We start from the raw sequence: 24229 nt of genomic DNA, 5'->3' as shown, positions 1-24229 counted from the left end.
TTTTACAAGGAACCAATCAGATTACAGAACGGGCGGCGCTGTGGTGAGCGTGTGGTACACAGAAGGAAAAAAACAGACAAATCCCGCCCGGCGGTGCTACAGTGAAAATCAAAACAAACTCACCTGGTGCATATCGAAGCACGCTTCGGGAAATGGCTCATGGGAAATGTAATCTGTTTGAGAGCTTGCTACAGTCTCTATCAACGTCACAGAGAACGTTCTAAAACTACAACTCCACCATTTTTAGCGGAAGCAGCAGCGCTTGCATCAGCGTGTTGGACGGCACTCACCGGCAAACTTACCTCCCAGCAGCCACTTGTCTTGTTGTAAAGTGAAAATATTGCTACTGTTAAAGCCAGTCATCAGTCCTAACATCGCGGAATAGCTACCGACGGTCAGATGAAGCTCTTTGTAAGTGAAGGCAACCCGCATTGCCTCAAAGTGTTAGCCGCGTTAGAAGAAACTGGAGTTCAGTGTGACGTCCAGTGTGTCAACCACGAAGGTAAGACAGCATGGTTAGCCTTACATTATAGATGGACAGTCACACACAAATAACGTCTGATAACTACCGCTGTTTCCTAAAGTGGCACTGGATAATCATTTTATATGGTTTTATACAGTTTGAAGCTGAATATGTTGTGTAACTGATGGTTTTAACTGTGTAATAGCATGCTAAGTTAGCTTCTTAGATATGCTGCCTGTCAGTGTCAAACCAATGAATGGGGGTCAATAATGTGACTGTATTTACACCTGAGAAGCAGCTAGAAAAATCTGTCATTGCCCATGTCTGTTTTTTGTCTTGTTTTAGTAGTTTTTTGTTGTTGTTGGTGCAGCTTTGTCTTGCAGCGTATAGCTACAGGTGGTAGGTTTCAACCTGTACTAACAATGTTTATGTCTGGAACAGTCCAACATTACTTAGATTGGGTTACATTGTAAAATTGAAGGCGGTGTCATACAGACAGAGTCAAATACCATGTTACTTTTGCCTAATATCTTGATATGAATAATATGATGATATATTCTTGGGTTGATTGTTGCTTTTAGATGATTACATAAATTACAATTTGAAATTATACATTATATCCAAAGAGTTAGATTCATTTACTGCTCATTCAACACCAAGCAAGTTTAATAAGCTGTTCCATTCATCTTTTTCCAAACCAGGAAAACCCTAACACCATCCTGTGTATGAGTATAGTGTTAAAATCTCCAATAGTCAAGCCACTTAGTATGAAGTAACTTCATATACTTAAGATAAACTTCATTTTCTTTAAGAAAATCTGTCAGATGATGGAGATAGAAAATATTTTCAAAGGAATGTGAGTGACATGGACATGCCAAGACAAGTCAAGATTGGATTGCATACTATGGTGAGAATTAGTATTCCTGCCAGGCTGGTTAGGCAGCATCTAACACACCTTGATAGATAATCCTGGACCTTAAAACTTGATTGAACAAACAAATAGGCAGGTTTATTTCCAGAGAGAGAGAGAGAGAAGACAGAAGGTCAATACGGGGAAAAAAACAATGTTCTTGTGAATTGATCCATCCAATTGATTTTATTTATATCGCCCAGCCCTAATGATGATCTTAATTTTGATTAAAAACAAATCACTCATACCTTCTGCGGACTGGAGGCTATTAATGGTTATGAGACTAGTTTGTGTTCCACAGTCCACAGTTTATAATGTCTTCAGTTAAATAAGTCAAATAAGTCAACTCAAATAATGAGGCTAAATTCACCAATGAGTTTAACATGTGCATTGTTTTGCATCCAGTCCCCATCACACAGAATACAGCTGGATCATATAGATTGGATACACTTTTGGTATTGTGCAGACTTGAGGGTATTTCTTATTAATACACAGTCAAGTGAAACATCATCTACATGCTGCTATGTAAAGGATTTTAATTCTGGTAATAGTAATGGTAATGCATCTTGGCTTTGGGCTTATGAGCTGATTGTCTTAGACATGTGAGAGAGGCTTCACTCCCAGTCCCAGATGTGAGCTTCTCCTCCAGGAGCTACATCACAGAGATGAATTAGCAGGACCATCTGGCATCCAGCCACAGTACATGGATGGAGTGAGCTTTACTCAGACATATACATATGTGTATCGGGGGTTGAAAAAAATGTAATATGTCATGAATCAAAACAATTCACTGCACATTTAATTTAAAATCTGTTTAACAGTACCTTAAAGCACCATTTATAAATATTTTCAGTCCAAAATCTGATATATTACTCATTTATTATAGTGAATGTAAATGTCAGTTTTATCCCTGTTGTATTGGAAATGTATTGAATCCTTGAACCAACATAACATATCAGATTGAACTGTTGCGGTAAAGACGTCATGTATTATCTGATCCCCTCACATGGTGATCCGCACTGACTTCTTATAAATTACAGATTAAAAAAGTCAGATCCTTGACCTTCAAAGTGATCTTTCTCTTCATAGATCAATTCATTAATATAACTGATTTGAGCACTGGATTATCTCAGAATACTAGAAAAAGAGTCTTGTGCTACTACTTCTCCTTAAAGATGCAATGTTGAATTCAATCTTTGCCGACAGTGTGTTGGTGTAAATACACTTAATTTAAAAAGTTGATTTCATTGCATCTCTTAAGGCACAGGCCTTACATTGTTCCAACCACACTTGATAAACAGAATCCAGTCGAACTTGTCCAGAAACTGCAAATCATTCTTGTATGTCGTTGTTGTCATTATGTGAACCAACTTTGTGGTTTATTTTGTTTTGTTTTCAGAGAAAGTCGTGCCCTTCCTTAGCCATCCAGCCTTGCCAGCCCTGCTCCTACCTAGTGGACAGCACCTTTTCAGCTCCGATGCCATCTGCCGGTCAGTTGTCTGTAGTCTTTACTGCTTATGAATGCCAATTAGCCTGAGTGTGAAATATATCAGTCGAGCTGCCTTATATAACAAGTCACATATTGGAAAAACAAGGAGTACCAAATTTGTTAGAGACCAAGGCATTTTTTTGTTCAGTTTTAATGGTAATCACTACATTTCTGAAATATCCCTAATTGTTAATGGCTCAGAAAGATTTGGTAATATACTGTATTGGTTTGTTATGATTATGCAGTATGCTTACGCTGGGTGTGTTTGTTTGGCTCATACAATAGGTAATGTCTTTTGAACAAAGTTTTGAAATTGCTTTCTACCTATTTGATGTGACTTCTTTCTGTTTTCTGCTGTTTTACACCTTAGATACATGTTTGAAGTAAGTGGACAAGAATCCAGTGAGCTTTGCAACCAGTGGCTGGAATGGGAGGCCACAGATTTTCAGGTAAACTTTACATTAAAGAAAACAGAGCTTTCAGTTTGCTGGTAATATGTTGTACAAAACACTAAGCCTCTTTAAGATGCAACATATTTTATATTCATGCTTTTGTACATTCTCTTGTGCAGGATCCTCTTACTTCACCTCACTATGTTGCCAAAGAGGATATGACTTTATACAACTAAATGATAGAATTAAAGCTCTCAAGACAACAATGTACAGAAACCAGCTTTAAGAAATATATCTGCATGGTCTGTGTAGGGTTTAAAGTTAATTAAATGAGTAATTTAACCTCTCATGCTTCTTTGGTTTACTATTTGATCTGAAGTAATTTGATCAATTCTAATTAATCTCTGTTTTGTCTTATTTGTGCAGCCTGCACTGCTACAGGCCCTTCACATGGCAGTGCTGCAGGGGAAAGGATCAGAGGTCCCTAAAGTCCTCCAGGGGCCCCTAAACTACTTGGACCAACGTTTAAGCAAGGGGATCACGCCATATTTAACTGGGGTATAGCATCATACTTCCTGTTTGCATGTTGAGTTGCCATTTGTAGTGTGTACACATCGAAGAGACAAAAGACAAACATCCTCTTTTTAGTTTGCATCATATAACATCAAGTCAAAAGTTCATGATGTGTCTTTGGAAGCACCGCTGAGTTTAACTGAGCGTTTCCTCTGTGCCACATCAGGCTCTTCCAGCAACATTCCTTTTCTTCTCTTCTATTTTCAGCTGGTGATGCTGAGCTAGTGATGCATTTTTAAATAAAAAAAGATTTATCTGGAGAGGAGGTCCCTTATGTTGCAGATGTGCCTGAGTGTGTCTGTGGGTGGTGAGGGGGGGTGTCACATCTCTGTGGTACTGGTGGCCCCTGTGGCAACAAGTCATCTGAGTCTGTCACATGTTTCATGTGTACAGAACTATGTTTTGCCAAGTCTCTTGGTGATTGGCATGGTTTGGAGGAATCCTGTGTAAAACTAAAGAAACAATCCCTCTGTGTGGGTTAAGCTCAGACACTGAGGCAGCCTCAGCTGTATATATAGTCTATATTTATTGAGACACCAGTACACAAAACAGACATGTTGGAAATGGTTTCCCTCAGTTGATCTGAATTAAGAAATTCAGAGGGGGTGTGGTGCATCCCCCTTCTGCATTGTTTGGGGCTTTTTAAAACAAGTACTTTTGATGAAATGACAGGTGGAGACACATAATAATTTCGTATGGCACTTTTCACACAAGAAATGCAGACCAAATGATTTACAACAAAAGACATCAAAAGGATAAAAAAAACATTAATGTGACATATGATGGAAAATAAAATCCACTTGATAGCATTAATAAACATAAGATAAAACAAAGTGAAAATACATTACATAGAATGTGTACTTCAGTGGTGGTAATTTGAGACTTAATAAGCAAAAACAAATTATTTTGCCACCTGCACTTGACACATGACAGGTTCAGGTCTTAATTGCAATAATAATGTCTATTCATTTTTGTTGTGTTTTCAGGAAGTTGTTTCAGTTGCTGATATTGTTTTGTGGGCTGCGCTGTACCCTGTTTTCTCCGACTCTTCACTGTCTTTGGGTAGGTAAATAAATCTGTTCACGTTTGTTATACTTGTTTCATGTTCCGACCTATGAATGATTGTTCATCCAGAGCTAATTGTGAATATACTTAAATCTCAATATATTCATTTTCTTTTTCACCGACTTATTTCATATTCTCCATTCTATTATGAATTATGCCAACCTTTTACTTTCCTTGATTTTCCTTCCCTTACATTTTTCCACCCCTTTTTCTCTTTCAGGTGAACACAAGTTTGTGAGGGCTTGGTTTGACCGTGTGACTGGAATGCGCAGTTGCAAGTCTGCTGCTCAGAAAGTGCTGCAGGGTAAAGGCCTGCAGGGCATGAAGAGCTACATGCAGAGGCAGCCTGCCCCTCAAAGCAGCCAGTGCAGAGACACACATCCATGCAACAGCAGCCCTGCTGAGGTATCAGCCACATCATCAGGATAACTATTAGACTTAAAGTATTCTTGCTGAACAAAAAGCATCAGATGTGCCTCAGGAAACATGTACAGCCTGTGAGGTTTCCAATAAGATGTATTAATTCCTTCAAGCTATAGATACACAAAGAAAAACAAAGCACCTCAGTATACAAATGTATTTTTTGAAAATGTTTTTAAAATTTCTTGTGACTAGCTCACACCTTTGCCACCTTACTGCACTTAAACCTTTTAGTTATTTGGGAAAAAGCATTCAAAGGGTTGCAAATCTTGGAATCACCTCTCTTAAACTAAGCAGGGATCTCTTGCAAAGCAGATGCAGTCTCCAGCTGAGACTTAACCCGGCTCTGTAAAAGCGAAATTAACACCCATGTTAGGATATAGAACATGCAGCATGTAGAGGTTACATCACTATTTCTTTATCCTCTATTCTCTATCACGTGAAAGCATCAGAGGATTTGAACAGGTGTCAATCAAATTTTAACATGAGCATTTATGGCTCCGTGTCAGAGAAACTCGCAGGATGTGTGGATCTCAGATTTCTAAATGCTTTAGCTTTGAGGTTAAGGGTAGTGGTCAGTAGGTCCAGTGGGAGGTGATATGTGATGAGTGATATGTGTGGCAGCTGTAACTGTAGAACAGACAATTCTTTATAAAATGAATTCAATTTAACAGTGGAGAGGGCCTTATTTATTGAAGTCAGATTATCACAAATTCTTAATGGAATAAATAATTTGTAATTTACATTATTTTTCAAAGTTGCAACATTTCAAGATTGAAAATAACTGACATTATGCCATTTATAATTTCTGAGCCATGGTGATCTCGCTTCGGTAAAAATTAATAAAACAGCTGGGTTAAAATACCTAAGTTTTATTAAAATGTCTACTTACCTTACAATATGGTTTGGTTCCTTTCCCAGGTTAATGAGTTTTCTATATCCTCTTATATTTTTAGAGTGACGAAGGGGAGCGTGTGGTTTCAGAAGAAGAGATGGGGGCAGCTGCTCTTGCCTGGAATAAAGGTTTAAACACCTGTCCATTCACTACAGACAGACAACACCCAATGTAAGTAATTTAAGGAGTATTTTTTTATTCCAGACATGTCAGATCATTTTATTCACAGTGACTTGCCGCAAGTGTGCAGTCTAATGAAAAGGACTGTAAAAATCTGTTCAACCTGTTTTTTGTTTTTTCTCAGAGCATGATAAGTGTAGATTTATAGTCATCATCCATTTCCATCCAACATTTTACTATGAGGAGGTTTGAGAAGGGGGTTGAGATGATTGAAATTCAGTTCTTCTCTCTTTTTCCCCAGTTTGCCACAGGAGGGCAAGCGAAACATCCTGGTGACCAGCGCCTTGCCGTATGTCAACAACGTCCCCCACCTGGGAAACATCATCGGCTGTGTCCTCAGTGCTGATGTCTTCTCCAGGTACAGTAGCAGTCAAATCTTGTTCTCTTTTGTCTTTTTGGGTATTCTCATAGGTGCCTGTAAAATACTATTGACCATGACAAAATATACACCTCTGCAGCAAATATATCTTAATATAATGTACATAAAAGAATACAGTTTTGTACATGCATATACTTATATACAGCTTTCTGAATGATACAATGAAAACTGTCAGATTGTCTCTCACAGGCAGTTTGTCATCCGATCCCCACTTTCCAAATTGCTTTATTCTGCTCTTTCCTGCTATTCATTCTGTATCTTTCCATCACAATCTTTGTTTCTCTGTTACACTCTTCGTGTCTAATCTCTTGTCCCACTTACTCCAACTACCTTCTCTAAGGTATGGCCGCCTGCGAGACTGGAACCTGCTGTTCGTATGTGGCACAGATGAGTATGGCACAGCTACAGAGAACAAAGCCAGAGAAGAAGGCCTGACTCCGCAGCAGATCTGTGACAAGTACCATGCCATTCACTCCAGCATCTACAAGTGGTTCCAGATTGACTTTGACTTTTTTGGCAGGACCACCACAGAGAAGCAAACACAGTAAGTAAATGCAGGGAAGGAGGCTGTAGTTGGACTGTTTACGACTAATGGCGACATATGATAGTAAAAACAAGGCTTTTCTGTCTCCAATAATGATCAAGACTTGGCTTCAAGACCCAGGTCCTGATCTGGGTTATATGTGACTCTGACAATGCTCAGCTTTGGTATGAGAAGGCAAACACGTTTCCACACGATTACTACGCTTATCCTAGAATTGCGTAACATAGGATTACTGGAATCTTGCAGCAAATACTGGTGTGGACGTCTAGCCCTCTCAACTATAAATTCTACTTAATCTCAGAGACCATTCAGCATGATTGTAGTCTTGTAGTATTGCTTTTCAGAGGGTGACCAAATATTTAAAAAAAATTATATTACCACATTGCTTGTATTTCTGTTGATTGATATGACATGTTCTTTTATAAAGAGAGCTTACTGCTATCATATATGCTCTGATGGAGGCTTCATGCAAATAAATGTACCCAAAAGTTCAACACACAGTGATTTTTTTTTTGTTTGCTGCTTGGAAATACAGTCATTGCGTGACACCAGTCTCTTGTGAATTAGTCGTGGGTAATGTGTGAAAATAGATTTGGGTGAGGAATCATTCTGAAAGTTTGGTTATGTATTTATTCAAAATAATTTTCATATTTCACAGCTTTGTTTTTTTTAAAGTCAGGCTGAAGGGAATGTATTGAAAATTCAGTTTAAGTTTTTTTTTTTTTTTTTTTTTAAGTTATGGATTGTTCTTCAAAGGAATTATTGAACCCCTGAAAGTAACGGAGAGGGTTAGAGCCTGTCATTATGCATCACAGTGTTCTCCATGCTTTATGGATAAAATGTCAGAATTATTATTATTTTTTAATTAATGTAGAAGTTAATATAGGTCACAATGGGATGGCTTTTGCTGAGTTAACCTATTCACACGTGGAAATGGGAAAACAAAAGAGAGGCACCTTTCTTTAGTAAAGATTAGACTTTAATCCTTGAGCTTGTACATTGAAAAGGATTACAAAGATAAAAACTCTTGTTTTGGAGCCTTGGCTTTAATAGAGTACAACATAAAAGGCATCACACACCAGCAGTATGTTCTTTGAAAAAATGAAAACAGCCCACAGATTAAAGACTTTTGACTCGATTCACGAAAAAATGCTTTGAATGTTTGGTCTTACATTTTAGATTTACCAACCCACCAAAGATTACCACAAGCTTTGTTTTTTCCCCAACATTAACATTTAATAGTCAATAAAACAAACTCCCATCTTCCTTTTCTAGTATATTGCTATAATTTTTGTATCGCTGTATAGATCTAGTAAGTTTACAAGCCAAGTTAAGAGAACAGTATTCACTTGAGTTTGAAACCAAAAATGAGTCACAGATCAATGTCTGCTCAGTCGCCACAAAACACAACTGTGTGTTCAGTGTGTTCATGCACTTTTTGCTTTGGTTAAAAAATCAAAAATCTTCTTTCTTTTTTTGTATCCCAGGCACAACCCCTGGAGATTCATTCACCCATGTCCTTCCTCTTTTATCCCTTCAGGATATCCCAGAATATTTTCTGGAGACTCCACGAGCGTGGTTTCCTAATTGAAGAGACAGTGGAGCAGCTGCGTTGTGAGAACTGTAAGTGTTTCCTGGCTGACCGTTTTGTAGAAGGCACCTGTCCCCACTGCAGCTACCCAGAAGCACGTGGAGACCAATGTGACAAGTGTGGGCGGCTCATCAATGCTGTGGAGCTCGGGGTGAGTTCTCAGGGGCAAGATGTGCATATTTAGTGTGGTGATAAAGGGCAAGACACAGATGATAATGATGGAAGAGAATGATGGTGGCAGCATCGTACTAGTTTTATTCATCCATGTAAAAATATATTAAGAGCAAAAAAAAATTTCTGATATTTAAAACCTTCCAAACTTTCTAATTCTATTAGTGACTTCCTATTGTACATTTCCCAGAAGCACTTTTAACAGTCTCTAGAGTACAAGGGCGACACACATCATACACACATGATCTGTATAAACTGCTGTTAGAGAAATCTGTCCCTCTTTTACTATATGTATATGTATTCCACTTCCACAGCCTTTCTCTTTATTTAAAGGGAGAGACATTGCAACCTTTCATTGACTGTAAATGTAGTATTGTGACTTCACTGTCTGGAACTCATGAAAATGCATAGGCTTCAATAGAAAAAAATAAATATACTCCTCTAAATTGAATATTCTGGTAAAAATCTGGTTAAATTGAATTAAACCTGCATTGAGCATTGATGGCTGTCCCTTCCCTTCCAGGAACCCCAGTGTAAAGTCTGCAGGCAGACTCCAGTCATTCGCTCCTCCAGACATCTTTTCCTGGACCTGCCAAAGGTATGCTTTTCACACTAAACTCTGGGGTTCTTACTCGTTTTTGGGGGGGGTTTTGTCACAGGGATTGAGCAAGAGTTAGCCTGTTTAGAAAATACAAGCATCAAGTGTACAGCAGCATTCAAAGTCAGCCAGTTTGTGGAAGGCAGTTATGCTTGTGGTAATTTTCTTATATAAACGGTTAATCTCTTTGTTGAGCTGTGGTTTAAAACATTTTTAAGACAGTTAAGACATTTGGGTGCTTTTGTCTGCATTTTCATTCCCCCTCTTTCTCTCTTTCAGCTGGAGGCTCAGTTGGAGCAGTGGCTGGACAAGTCAACCAGAGCAGGAGACTGGACAGCAAATGCCAAACAGATCACTCGCTCCTGGCTGAGAGATGGACTCAAACCTCGCTGCATCACCAGGGACCTGCGATGGGGAACGCCAGTACCTCACCCCGACTTTAAAGAGAAGGTCTGCTTTTGTCACTTACAGCAAAACATAATTATTCTCATTACAAATCTTGCTGTTTCAGAAGGTTTGCTTGTTTTTTAGTTTTGGTATTTCTGCATGCAGTGGAAAGTAACAAAGTCCCACTGCTTAGCTTTATTACCTGCTAAGAAGATAATAAATGCAAGCACTTAATATCTAAGGTCAGTCCTAATTAAACATTGACAATGCAGTGAATGATGATACTGCAGTGCTTACTAAGAACACACACTTGCCTCACTGGGAGACTTTGTAGGCCTTATTTGCCTAAACATGTTTAACTCCATAAGAAAATAAGTATTTTCTTACACACCTCACACCCCACACAGGATTTTTTCATTTCTGTTCATCTTTGTGCCGTTTTTCAGTTTTGATTCTTGTCACCCAGAATTCATTTTTGCAACACAACAATGAATTGTGGCTGTTGTCATGTCTCATGACTCTGTTGCTGCCTCTGCAGGTGTTCTACGTGTGGTTTGATGCCCCCATTGGTTATCTGTCCATTACAGCCAACTACACTGACAAATGGGAAAAGTGGTGGAAGAATCCTCATCAGGTACCGCCCACCCCAAGCACACATGTTGTCAGAATTTGTGAGCTAAGCAGAGTACTGATGCACAAGCTTGGCACAGATCTTTTTTTTTATTCCTCTTTCAACACACAATGGGTCTGATTTCTTTTTCATTGACCCATCTGGTATTTTTCACTCTCCATTAGAACACTCTGTAATTCCTATCCCTATCTAACCCTAATGTGAAACAGAAGAGGAAGATGTATCCTCTTTTATTATGAATATAGTGCACTTTTAGTTTTATACCCACAGCTATAAAGTAAACACAGTATATTGTCTTAAAAGAAATGTATATATGTGTTGTTCTTTGTGGTTTCCATCCAAATCTGTGACATTACTTGAAAAATGTATCAGAAGTTAGAGGATTTATAGCTCAGGGTGACTCTGAGAAGCTGGCCCATGCATTCATCTCAGCCAGGTTAGATTACTGTACTTCTCTCTTTAATTGATTACCCAAACAACAATCCTCCAGCTCACTGAGAGCACAGCAGTCTTCACACATGCATGCAAAAACCAAATCATCACTCCAGTACTTAAATCATTTCATTGGCTCCCACTGCAATACTGAAATAATTTACTTCAAAGTTCTACTTATAGTCTTTAAAGTACTCAGTGGTTTGGCTCCTCAGTATATTTCTGTCTTGCTCACTGAATACAATCCAGTCAGACCTCTGAGGTCATCAGGTGGTGGTTTTCTAACTGTACCTACAATAAGATCCAGATGTGAAAAAAGCCACTTATAGCTACTTTGGTCTTGATCTCTGGAACAAACTGCGAGGAGCCATCACAACTGTGTCCAGATTCAATCATAATATGAAAACAGTTCTGTTTTCTCAGGCTTATGATTAGTTATTGTGTGTCTTTGTGTATTGTGGTGTGTTAGTAGGGTGGTTGTGTCTCATCTTGCTGAGATTCATCCCCTCAGAGAAAAATGTTTCAGCATGGTCAGGTTGTCCTGATGTTCTCTTGTTTCTTGCTTATGATACTGTTATCAGAAAGGGGGAACTATTTGATGTTTTGTATGTACAAATATGTGAAATTGTTGTTTTAAGCTTTCACACTACTCCACTTCCCCCACATACAGTAAGTGTTAAACAGGAAAACAACCGCTAGTTATCACTTGTTATTTTACATGTGGACTCTTCAACTGCAAGTTCATTAAAAATACTTACAACCTTATAGATAAAAGAAGATCTAACATTTGCTCTCATAATCGTAGCTATCTTCCTCACTCTCATTGACTCATCTCATCTCTCTCCATATAAAACCCCAGGATTGAGCTTGTTATGTGTGTGTGATGGCCTGTATTTCCAGACAGAGGAAGAGAGGGAGAGAGCGATGGGGGTTGGGGAGAGCTGATAAGTCCTCTTTGAACTGGATGATCTCATGATGATCTAATATGATGTCATCTTCTCAGTGCAGTGTTATGTCTCTGCCACCAGGTGGAGCTGTACAACTTCATGGCCAAGGACAATGTGCCATTCCACAGTGTGGTGTTCCCCTGCTCCCTACTGGGAGCTCAGGACAACTACACTCTGGTCAATCACCTTGTTGCCACTGGTAAGTGCTTATTATGACTGACTCATTCCACCAGCTGATAAATGATTTATGTAATAGATTATTTAACTCAGATTGGGCTTCACAGCTGATCTTTACTTTGCACATTTATCCTGTGTTGATCAAGTATCACATTCACACTGGAAATTAAATATTCTGGGTGAGGGCTGACCTTTGCTAGTAACTTTCTCTGTAATTTTACCTCAGAATATCTAAATTATGAGGACACTAAGTTCTCCAAGAGTCGTGGTGTTGGTGTGTTTGGAGATATGGCCAAGGATACTGGTATCCCGTCTGATGTGTGGCGGTTCTACCTGCTGTATCTGCGTCCAGAAGGACAGGATTCAGCCTTCTCCTGGGCTGACATGGCTATGAAGAACAACTCAGAGCTGCTCAACAACCTGGGCAACTTCATCAACCGGTTGGTCATTGTGGAATAGATTTCCAGCTTTTTAACTAATTAGGAAGTTGTAGAAATCACTTGGTCAGTAATAAATTGACTGGCTTAAGATAGCTTTTCCAACACTGTGCTTGTTCCCCACTGTCAGCATTTGTGACATTTGGGTGTGTTATTGTTTCTATTTTAATTGTTTTGATTAGATTTCTAGTGAAATAAAAAATGGGGCAATCCACCTCAAGTTGCTCATATTCTGTACAGTAAGTTTTACTCAAAAAGTAAATACACAGCAAAACTGTCATCTAGTCCAATTTACAACTAGGATTTCAGATTGTTGTACTTGTTGAAAAAAGTCTGTTAGAGCAGTAACTATTACAAGAGATTCACCCTAGTTTTCTAAATTTGTTTGGGATGGCGTAATTTAGCCCCAATTACATTGCCTCAAATGATTTTTAAAAGATCAGGGTTAAATCCCACATCAAAGATTTTTCTCAGCAGCTTTTTTTCAAAGTACCTTGATCTTCAAAATTGGTCTCGGGCAGCAACGTTGATGCCTAATTGGTTCAAAAATATCTTGTAGGTTGCATCCAGCCTAAGGTGTTGGAGGTAGAAAGTATTCTGCTTCAGAAAAGAAAATCTGTCTTTGCCTGGATCTAGTCCCTAAATCACTGCATCATTAGAGACAGATTGTCCATCATTTTCAAATTTTATCAACAATTCTAGGTGTCATTTTAAGGGTAGTTGCTGTTGAAACATTTTTTTAGTATTTTCACAAGCAGCTTAAAAATCTCAAATGGGTAAATCCCATCTGATTGTTTCCTAGCAGTAAACATTACAGTATTGATTGGGATAATTCAGTTATTTTGACAATAAGACTTAATTTTGCCAAAATAAAAATTACTTAGGGGCTTAACAGCTTCACTAATCAAATTACTGAACAATTAAGAATGCAGGTCACACAAGGTTCATGATGCTCACACATCAAGATCATTGTTTGTTATACATTTTTTACATTCCTATCAAAGCATTTTGGTCTGGCTCCCTCAGAGGCAGAGAGATGAGTAAAATATAGAATGGTCTGTTGCATCAGACATGACAAAAACTTTCTCACTATGAACATCCTCCTGTTGTACACATGAAACTTGTTTCAAAAATTACTTACTCCCAACACAGCCCCAGTTTAGAGGCAATGAGGGAGCAGTGAAGAGGCTTAATGCAGCACACTGTTGTGTTGGTTTACACTGGCAGAGCACTGCATTACATCTGGCAACAAAATATATAATTTATAAACAATTAGCAAGTCAAGTAACATGCCCTTCGCTTGTTTAGCTCTCACTCTCTCTCCCTCTTACTCGCTGCCTTGCTCTCTCCGTTCCCACATTTTTCTCTGACCCCCAGTTTTTTCTGTCTTTTGCTTTCCTATTCATCTTCATTCATTCTCCTCTCCCTCCTTCCTCCAGAGCTGGCATGTTTGTCACTAAGTTCTTTGATGGCTGCGTGCCTGCGATGGAGCTCCAGCAGGAAGATAAGAAGGTCCTGGCTTTGGTAGGCTGGGAGCTGCAGCAGTACATCCAGCTTATGGACAAAGTCAAGTAAGAACATGTGAACCACATAGCCATCAAAAGCAGTCCAAGTGAGGTGATGATGTAAAGAAGACAGAAATGTATCTTTTTAGTTGAAATGACTTTAAATAATTTTTATTAATTCTTGTGTTCAGTGATTTTTTAATTTAGTGCTTAAAAATAATTCAAGTAAATGTCTGTGTGTTGTCAGTTTAGTTTCATTAGCAACATTAAGTTGTTAATTGTTTGATCTCAACATTAGAGGTAAAACATAAGATGAAAACCCTATTTGGATTGATACTGAAGTAGAAGCTGTATCATTGGTTGTGGTCACAAAATTGAAATTTCAATTAACATTGGTATGCTGTCAGTTTTTAGTTATCATTGAATTTAGATTTTTTATTAAAAAAACAAACATATCTTTTTAATATTCCAGAATCCGTGATGCTCTTAAACACATCCTAAACATCTCTCGCCATGGCAACCAATACATTCAGGTCAATGAACCCTGGAAGAAGATCAAGGGAGGAGATGCAGAAAGGTGAGATGGCCTTGATCAACTCAGTATCTATGTCTGTTATTACGTACAAGGTAGATGGATCTGTGAGTTTTGCACTTTGGTAGCTGTGATGTAGATGTGTAAATTTTATGTGAAACCAGAGAATGACCATTCACCCTTTTAACAAGGAAATTCATTCACATGTATCTCAGAATGCAGATAAATTAAATATGATATATTTAAATGAATGATACACAACAAACAAATCAGTTTATTGAAAAAAAAAAATTGTATGATCAGACTAACTGATACTTGTCTGGGTCTCTTCCTCAGGTTGCGTGCGGGCACAGTGACCGGCGTGTCTGTGAATGTTGCCTGCTTGCTGTCAGTGATGCTGTTCCCATACATGCCAACCGTCAGTCAAACCATCAGGGATCAATTCAACGCCCCTAACTCTTGCATGAATACCATGTTGCAAGGCACTGGCACGTTCGTATGTGTCCTGAGTGCCGGCCACCGCATCGGCACTGTGAGTATGACCTGAAAAGACACACACACACACACACACACACACACACACACACACACACAGTTCATACATGTGCAGACACACAGACTGTGTCCAATATGTTGACGCTGGGTGATACAATGAGGATGCAACAGTGTGTCAATATTTCAGCGCTGTGGAGGACATTGTACTTGTGTCAAGACGCACATGCACACACTGAAGTATAATAGCCTAGATGGTGTTTCTAGGCTTCAGTCTTCGCACAGCAAGTTTCTCTCAGGCCACTTGTTGTGACCTGTCTGTAGCAGCCTGCCAACACTGCATACAGTCTACAAGGCTGTTGTGATTGGTCCCAAGGTTTCCAGACAAGGAGCAGCAGGACTGCACTACTCATGTTTGACCAAGACTGCACAGTGTTCATATGATCACCTTCTCAACTACATCCTGTATCATCATTGTGATCCTACATTACACTACATTAACTCTTTGTTCAAAGATGAGCATAGAGCCTTCAGGTCACATTTTCCAGCTAAACTGCACTTGGGCTGGATCCAAAATTACAAACTTTTTAAATATTGGTGCATATATATTTTTTGAATACCTACCTTTTATTTCAACTGCCAATCCATTTTATTCCCAGGTCAGTCCGTTGTTCCAGAAATTAGAAGTGGACCAGATTGAGGCTTTGAAGAAGAAATTTGGTGGACAGCAGGTATTTGATGTTTATGATGTCTAATGGTTGGTGCATGAGTTCAGTCAGATCTTGTTGTAATATAGGTTGACTATTTATCAATAATATAATAAGAAAGAATTGATGGTGTTCACGGACCCCTGTTAGACTGTCGTCAAGAGTACGAATTTATACTTAATAGGGTTGCTTGTCTTTTGAAACATGGTTTGGGGCATAAATCGTATAAATGCTTTAACCATTTATTAAGCGTCCATCATTTAGATAAAAATAATCCCTTTCTAAAACTTTTATTCAACCGCTTGCTTCCAGCCTGAAGATGAACCACCTAAAAAAAAGGTACCAAGCGGTATTTGTTTAAGAGTCCACGGTGTTGCTGCTGTGTCAATGTTGATCACCACACGCCTTCACTAATACTAGCTGCTCATTTAACATCTTCATATTTGAATTTTCACTCACCCCCGTGTGTCCAGTGTGATTCATTGTCTATTCACACATCCTGACTCATGAAATCCCGTCGGCATTTTGAGTGATGAGTGTTATTGTCTGAGATGAAGTAAGTAATCTCTAGAAATAATAACCATCAAATCGTTTCAAATTCAAACATCTGTCTATTTCCACCCTCAGATGACGGCTCAGAGCGCTGCCAGCACTCAGTCCGCCACTATGCCAGCTCCTGCTGTGGCTGCTGAGGTGGCGGCGGTGAACGGCGTGGACCCAGAGAAAGCCAAGCAGCTCACTCAAGCCGTGGCTGAGCAGGTGAGATCGCAGGCTGTTGGTAACGCGCTGTCAATCCATCAACTGTAAACCTCACTTTTACAACTAATTGTTTTAATTTCATTGCTTTTTATTAAAATGTTCGTCCTATAACTGGACAAAAAAAATGGATACCATCTTCCGTAGAGAATGAAAATGATCGCTCCAAAAATCAAAATCAGGAACGCAACAAACTGTTGGCCGCAGATAAAAAATAACGGATAATTTTATTAGTATCTCTGTTTGGAAAATGATCCAGTAATGTCTGAATTTGTATTTAATTGATCAAAATTGTATTATATAAAAATTTATAATTGTTCAGTTTTACGTGATACTTTTTAAACTGCGGGCATTAAATATTCGAGAATCAAATGTTTGATTTTCAATATTTCTAAACCACTTCAAGATATAGGAGTTTAATTCCAAATGGGCAAATTGCCATTTTAGTTAATTGATTTACTGTTCGTGAAGAAAGCTGCCAACCTATATTTATTCATATTAGCTGAAGTGTTTCATCAGACAGATTTCCATGTAAGAAATCTATTTAAACCTGTCATCTTGTCTATCACAGGGGGACAAGGTGCGAGTACTCAAAGCCCAGAAGGCAGAGAAAGCTGTGATCACAGCAGAAGTGGCCCAACTGCTGGACCTCAAGAAACAGCTGGCGCTGGCGGAAGGGAAGAGCCCTGAGCCTGCACCTCAGAAGGGGAAGAAGAAGTGAGGCGGGAAAAAAACTGAAGGCAAAATGGTTAGTCAGGGAAAGGAAAGACGAGAATGGTTTGAGGTATGATAGTGGAGAATGGGAACAAGATGTACACTAAGAGAGATGAGGGTATTAGCTTAAGGCAAAGCCGTGACAGGATCTAAGACAATGTGGTATTGGCACTGAGGACTAATGAAATGCTGGATAGGCCGACGGGGAAATGAAAACACACAAAGAGAGAGTCAAATGAATACAGCTACAGAATGGAGGGATTTTTCCAAATCCCCACACCAAAAGAAACTGATTTTATACTCTCCCTGTGATAAAGTCAGCATACGATATTAGCGTTGGAAGGTGTGTTGAGCATTTAAACATGTTTTTATATCCTCTGGAAAATAGTTTGTTTTTTTTTTGCTTTTTGCTACAAATACCCTTTTTGAATCCCAAAAAATAAATGAAGTTCACCTAAATATTGTCTGTACTCTCCCCCTCCCCCCTCCTCAATTACCTGGAACATATGTTATAACACCATTTTGTTTCAATAAATATAATAATTCATAAACAGGTCATTAAAAATAACCACCACATGACACAAAAAATGCACATTCTTTCTTTTATTGCAAATTTGAGATTACAATGAAGGATAAAAGAAATAGTATGGTAAAATACATGAATTTGATTCCATCAATGATAAAAGCCATGCATATTATTCTACGATTAACAATTTATGTGACTACAATGAGAAAATAACAGTGGTTATGTTGGCATATTACAGTACAAGCCATTACAGTACAATTGTATATTTTACAGCATTATATAAAAATAGTAAATCAGGGTAGAACAATTTATAATTCTACTACTAATTCACATATTGATAGAAAAGGTCAGCTTCGAAAGTATAGCCGGGTCCTACTTGCTTTATTTAAATACACATACACACAAGCCATGGGTTATAAAAAAGTAAGAAAAGGTATGAATTCTCTCCCAAAAAAATCATTCTCTCATACTCACATTGCAATGGGCACTTTCAAAACTTTTCCTGAGCTCCTTAACTCTCCACAAATTGGGGCAAATAATCTCTGCTAGCCAGATTGCAGCCCTTTAAAGTAGGAGTTACAATTTATTGCAAAATGGTGGGAAGGGATGACAATGAAATGCACTCTCTGAATAAAGTTCCTTTCTGTCCTACATACAAATCATCAAATGCTCATAACTATAATGTCTGCAATCCTATTTGATGGAACTTTATGTTAGGCATTCTATAAAATGACAAACATTCATCAAAACCACTGCATGATTTGCACTTAGAGCTTTCTGTTCTTCCTTTTCCTTTGTACATGCTGTGTCTTTTTATTTGCCGCAGTGCTGTTGCAGCCCATCTTTCTGTGCCTTTCCTTGTCTTGACTTTCATCACTTTCCTCCTTCTTGCCATCTTTAACTCTGTCTTTTCCAAAAATCCTCTCTCAAAAAAAAATTCTCTTCCCTGTCTTAAGAGGCATTTCATGTCCACCATATTACACATTTCCCCACCACTGCTTATTCCAATTCTGTAGGACCTGTCATTTATTCCTTTCTTCTATCCTGTCTTTCTTTTCCCCCCTCATTTCCTGGTGTTGACTAGTCTCTCTATCAGGGCTCTACGTGTCCTCTGTACCTCTTCTCCCAACCTTTCAATCTCTGCTTTCAAACGCTCATTCTGCTCCGTCAGTTCCTGTACCTTCCTCTCGTTCTCCTGCTCTCTTTCTTTGCGACTCTTTTTGGCAGACGAATATGATAAGGATGTGTGCTGCGTAGAGGAGGCGAAAGAGGACAAGGCACTGTTGGTCCTTTCACTGGTGGTCCTCTTGCGTTTTCCCAGGCGGGAGGATGGATAGGCGGAAGGAGAAGAGACAGGTGAGGACGGGGAAGAACAATTCTGAGATGGCGACCGGGAGGCTGAGGAGGAGCAGGATGGAGAATCTGGGACACAGGGCAGTTCCTCCTCACTAGCTGAGGGAGACGCAGGTTGGACATTATTAGCCTGGTGGTGTTGATGGTGGTGGTAATAATAGCCACTGCTGATCACCGCTCCGCTCGGATCAACCATTCCCACTCCTCCTTCGCTCAGCAACTCAAAGAACTCTGGGGGCAGCAGGTCACTGCCACCTCCTGCCGAACTATCTCCACTTCTCCCATTGTCAGCCTCCGCCCGCCGCTCTTCTGCAACAGCTGGACTCATGCAGGAAGAGGAAGAAGAGGACGATGATGAGGTGTGATGCAGAGGCTGGCTGTTGTGGATTTCCTCTGTTGCCCTTTGGACACCCTCGCCCCACGTCTGGCTACCATCCGTCAGCCACGTCAGAGAACAACTTTCCAGAACATCCAGAAACTCTGGCTCCTTCTACAAACACAACATAACATAAATGTCAACACCTGTTAAAACGTGTCAAATGTCACCGGGTAATTTAACTTTAGAGTATGGGAATGGAATTTTTTTTTTTTAAAGAAGAGAAAAATAAAAGTAAAACGAACCTTAAAAAAAAGAAATATTATGGAAAAAACAATGTACAAACATACTCTCACCCATCATGGGTGTGATAGGCAATTGATTCAAGCTACTGACCTCGGTGCATGTGGGGGCACGCGCCAGTTTTGCCCCTCCCGTGTCGGAGCCCAGAATATCCTGCAGGTCCTCATACCACGCCTCCAACTCTGCACCACACAACGGCCCCACACCAGGGGGGTACGGCGGGGGCAGGTGTAGCCACTCGGCAGTCATCTCGCCAATCAGTCGCAACTCACAGATACTCGGCCACACGCTTCACACTGGACCTGAGAGGGGCAAACGAGAAGGATGAAGTGAAAAGTGCAAAGCAGCTACGTGTTAAATGACTGACACGTAACGATAGGCTCCGCCTTGTTCATTTTAATCTTCACAGTTCTGCAAATGGTTGAATTATGGTTTGTAGATATTACAAGATAAAATATGGTATGTATCGCAAAGGAAAATATTGCAAGAAGCATTTATCTATATAATGATTAAATGACGATGAAAATAGATTAGTATGTTGTGTAATCCACTGATTTATGAAGTGGAGTAAGTGACACAGAATGAGGAAATGAGTTGTACTGCAGTAAAAGTGCTGATAAGAGGATTTTGAATATTCAAAATATGTAGAAAATGTCAGTAACTAAAGTCCAACACAAAGTTCATGTACAAATGAACAAACAGAATAAATCAATTCAAAATGAATGCAGCATTCAGAATGTCAAACATAAGAGCAATTTACCTTTAGAAAGTCTCTGTTAATCAAGTCTGCCAATGTGTTGGAGATAGCTTGTTCCAACAATTCTGAAAGGGAAAAAAAGTAGTTTATTGATTAGTTTGTTTTTATTAAAGATATTTCTTCTGAAGACTGAAATTTGCTGAGATTTCACAATCAAAATGATGATTTGCACAAATACAGAACAAGCTCAGTCTGGAAACAAAAAGGTACCTTAAAACGAAATCCAGTTATTGTAAAATAATGAAAAATATAAAAATTGATAAGCCAAAAATATTGCCAATAATTGTTGTAATGATGAACAAGGATAGAAAAAAAAAATCCTGTCACTTAATTCTTGTAAACAAAGACCAAAATGTTGTCTATTGCGCCCCCTGCTTTCTACGGTCCTCAAAACAGGTTGGAGTCGATAAACAAGTGGTTAAAAACGACGAGTAAACGCTAATATTGATCTGTGCAGGTCTGACAGTCACCTCTGCTGCTTTCATTATATGTTTACTGATATCTGGACCAAGAGTTACCAAACAAAAGACATCACAATTACTGCAATGTATGTAGACAAGCTCGAAACGGAGACATTTTCTATAAATAAGGGTTTCACCTTTTCTCATTTGCTGTAACAATAAAACAAATAAAAAAACATTCTTCCATAGGTGTAGGTTTGGTATTAGTGTTAATAATACAGTTACAAAGTCATGAAGAATAAAAAAGCTGATGTCTAACATGCCGTGGTAACGCATGCATACCGGCATTAAAACGTTACTTTATTAAATAAAACATAACAATTATTATTTTATTCAAACACCAAAAAAAATACACATTTGTTTTTTTCTCTCTCTTTTTTTAGTTGGGCTACATGTCCACTGTAAGCCAAGACAATTACGTCATGGAAATGTAAGTCCAGCAGGAGGAATGGGCGAAACAAAAGGAAACGTACAGAGAAAAAAAAAGAGTGGGTTGAATAGGGGGGGAGAAATAAAAAATGAGAGACGGAAACTATTTATAACATCTAGTAATAATGTTATAAATATTTACTCAAAACTGGATTGTTAAAAAATAAACAACTAAAACCACAAATATGACCAAGCCGCTCAGTCTCGAGTCAACAGCCCCACCAATTACTGTCAGACGTCACGCGGACGGAGAAACATTAATGCTTAAAAAATCTACAACACATGTTCAAATTAAATGACACTTCAATGTCTGATTGTGTAGTGGCTTTACAACATTTGTTTCACAATGTCTGATACGCTTCAAAAATGGTCAAAACCTTGACAACTTCGCAACTTAGGAGACAACGCGTACAAAACTAAACTTGGATGTACTGCAGCTTTTCCATTATTATTACTGATTAAAACAACTTGTTAATTCTTTTTTTTTTTAAATGGCATTGCCTAAAAGATCCACGTTGTTTTTTCACTCCAGTTCACCAGCTCACATATTTAAGGAGTGCGTTAAGTAAAGTGGTTATAGTCCCTCTAAAAAGACGGAAAACATGAAGTAAGTCATATATCAAACTAACGACAACAAGCTCCACTTACCCTTTTTCTTTTATTCGTTCGCCTTCTCGACTGTCTTGAGCTTGAATGTGGATATTTTAGTGAAAATTGGTGATAGCTCATGTTAACCATTGTTCAGTCTTGACGGCTGAATGTGAATTTTCGGAAACTCCCGGCGGTGTTTATATCTTGCGAGAGGCCAACCAAACTATGCATGGGAAGCGAGCGTTTCGTCACAACCGAACTTCGGCCACGCACGAATGACTGACGTTCCGAGCGCCCAATCAGAAGAGCCGAGTCAAGATCTTTTCCTTGGCGACATCCAATTAGAGTGGCGGAAATCAGCACCGAGGCGGGACGCGGATGGTCGTAACGTACCAGCTGGTAGTTCCTCTCTTCTCTTTAGCCCTGTATAGTTTGTACGAGCAGCAATTGTGATGCAGTCATAAGACGGCCAGGACGAATTTGGGGCGTATGGGAGTCACATGAAAGGAATGATGCAATGCTTGGCAACCAATTTCTAGCAGGGGATAACACCAGCAGAATCAGAACATGTTTTATTAAACAGTGTTGGCTCTAACAAAAAAAAAAAATCTAAAAATATACATATATGCATGGATATCCAATGTCGAAGAATTGTTAGTTTCCGGGAACACAAAAGCTGAATCGATTTTTCTCACCAATGGTTTTCTACTTGGCTGTAACGGGCTCATTTAGCGCCTATTTACTGGTGAATTGTTTGGAGATGTTTTATATTAACCTGCCTTTTTATTTCAGGTGCTTGTCTAAAGTTTTGTCGTTATCACTGCATGTTATCACACACACACGCCTTTTTAGCTAGTCCATGGCAACCAAGTGAGAGAGAGGAGAAAAACACCTCCAAAAAAAAAACAAAAAAAATCACCTGCCCCTCTCTCCAAAACGAGACGTGTGTGTGTATGTGTGCCAGCGTGATTGTGCTGCTGGACGCATGTCTGGTATTTCTGGGTTATTTATTTGTGATATGCCACATAGTTTTTCGCACACATGCACAGTGGTGTCGTATTCTCGGTCATTTCATACCGCGAGATATGAGGAACCGGCCAGCCGATATGTGGCTGTGCTTGGCTGGGGTCCGAAAGCAAGACTACCCCCCCCCCCCCCCCCCCCCCCCCTCACACACACCCAATCCCCCCAGTCTGATGGCCGCTTATGTTTTCAGCTGCTGCTCATGAAATTCAACACAATTCTTCATTAGCTCACAATAAAAACACCAAAAACAAACTTTCCATCATGTTTTGTCTCATATAGGTGTGTTTATTTATTATTTTCTTTCCTTTTTTTTCTTTTTTTTTTTACATTCTTATCAATTATTCTTTACTTATGTGTCTCTCTTTAAATAAAGGTTAGATTATACAAGAATTATATAGGCTGGCACGTCACTCCAAAACAATATTTTATCTGCATATTATGGTAGCCTATAGTTGTTTTTTTTTAAACAACACTATTCAGCCCTAGACACGCTCCAGTAATAAAGCAGATGGTTATTAAAAATAATAATAAAATGTTAGTTTTCATGAAAGACCCGCTGTTGTCCCTATATAGTATCACATTTGTATATATAAATAGCCTATAATAGTTTATACTGTCAACATGAATTCATTATTGAAAAATAAACAGCAGCTATAGCTTTATGATACCATATAACCTACATAACGTCACTATTTACTTACTAATGAGTATAGATATTAAGTGTGCCTGCCCCGCACTTATAGACCCACTACAGTCCCTATAATGTTACAGATAAGACTTTGATAGATTGTATTGTAAACATAACCTCACTATGCAGGTTCCTCATTGAGAACGTTATTTAGTACAATAGAATTGATAAAGTATCATAGTACACACAATACAACTCCTATATTAACATTTAACAAAGATATAATATGAGTTTAGAAGGTCAACGAGTTCAGTAAGTGAGATAGATAAGCAGACATGTAATCATATGTTACCCTATATGACTGTTTTGGATCATGGCCATTAAGAAGGTAAACAAGAGCGACAAAAACACCAGCACCAAAAACAAACCAATGAATGACACTAAAACTAGAC

General features: G+C 38.9%; 2 protein-coding genes across 3 annotated transcripts; one reads left to right on the top strand and one right to left on the bottom strand.

Moving 5' to 3' along the window:
• The first annotated feature begins 262 nt into the window (after nucleotides 1–262).
• Nucleotides 263–17944, top strand: mars1 (methionyl-tRNA synthetase 1). 2 transcript variants are annotated; one of them, XM_062415716.1, is made up of 22 exons: nucleotides 263–502; nucleotides 2773–2863; nucleotides 3233–3311; nucleotides 3681–3812; nucleotides 4814–4889; nucleotides 5113–5297; nucleotides 6269–6378; nucleotides 6629–6745; nucleotides 7107–7310; nucleotides 8851–9052; nucleotides 9596–9670; nucleotides 9950–10120; nucleotides 10596–10691; nucleotides 12149–12266; nucleotides 12471–12684; nucleotides 14121–14252; nucleotides 14659–14763; nucleotides 15055–15250; nucleotides 15870–15941; nucleotides 16230–16256; nucleotides 16545–16676; nucleotides 17245–17944. In XM_062415716.1, the coding sequence occupies exons 1-22, from the start codon at nucleotides 400–402 to the stop codon at nucleotides 17392–17394; spliced, it is 2787 nt and encodes a 928-aa protein (XP_062271700.1). In that variant the 5' UTR covers nucleotides 263–399; the 3' UTR covers nucleotides 17395–17944. The 2 variants fall into 2 exon arrangements, with proteins under 2 accessions (XP_062271700.1, XP_062271699.1); XM_062415715.1 differs by lacking the exon at nucleotides 16230–16256.
• A 31-nt stretch (nucleotides 17945–17975) lies between these two features.
• On the bottom strand, nucleotides 17976–22303 carry ddit3 (DNA-damage-inducible transcript 3). The gene is made up of 4 exons (XM_062415717.1): nucleotides 22181–22303; nucleotides 20646–20707; nucleotides 19979–20187; nucleotides 17976–19756 (listed from the first exon to the last, which is right to left on the bottom strand). The coding sequence occupies exons 3-4, from the start codon at nucleotides 20132–20134 to the stop codon at nucleotides 18977–18979; spliced, it is 936 nt and encodes a 311-aa protein (XP_062271701.1). The 5' UTR covers nucleotides 20135–20187; nucleotides 20646–20707; nucleotides 22181–22303; the 3' UTR covers nucleotides 17976–18976.
• Nucleotides 22304–24229: the final 1926 nt, after the last annotated feature.

The sequence above is a fragment of the Scomber scombrus genome, chromosome 3 (genome assembly GCF_963691925.1).
Source record: "Scomber scombrus chromosome 3, fScoSco1.1, whole genome shotgun sequence".
NCBI lineage: Eukaryota > Metazoa > Chordata > Actinopteri > Scombriformes > Scombridae > Scomber > Scomber scombrus.
This window is presented reverse-complemented; position numbering and strand designations above follow the sequence as displayed.

Coding starts and splice junctions, on each gene's coding strand:
- mars1 (XM_062415716.1), top strand. CDS start 400: ATGAAGCTCTTTGTAAGTGAAGGCAACCCGCATTGCCTCAAAGTGTTA. Junction 7,311..8,850: donor ACCACAGAGAAGCAAACACA/GTAAGTAAATGC, acceptor TTATCCCTTCAG/GATATCCCAGAATATTTTCT. Junction 14,764..15,054: donor AAGGGAGGAGATGCAGAAAG/GTGAGATGGCCT, acceptor TCTCTTCCTCAG/GTTGCGTGCGGGCACAGTGA.
- ddit3 (XM_062415717.1), bottom strand. CDS start 20,134: ATGACTGCCGAGTGGCTACACCTGCCCCCGCCGTACCCCCCTGGTGTG. Junction 19,757..19,978: donor GTGCCCCCACATGCACCGAG/GTCAGTAGCTTG, acceptor TTGTGTTTGTAG/AAGGAGCCAGAGTTTCTGGA.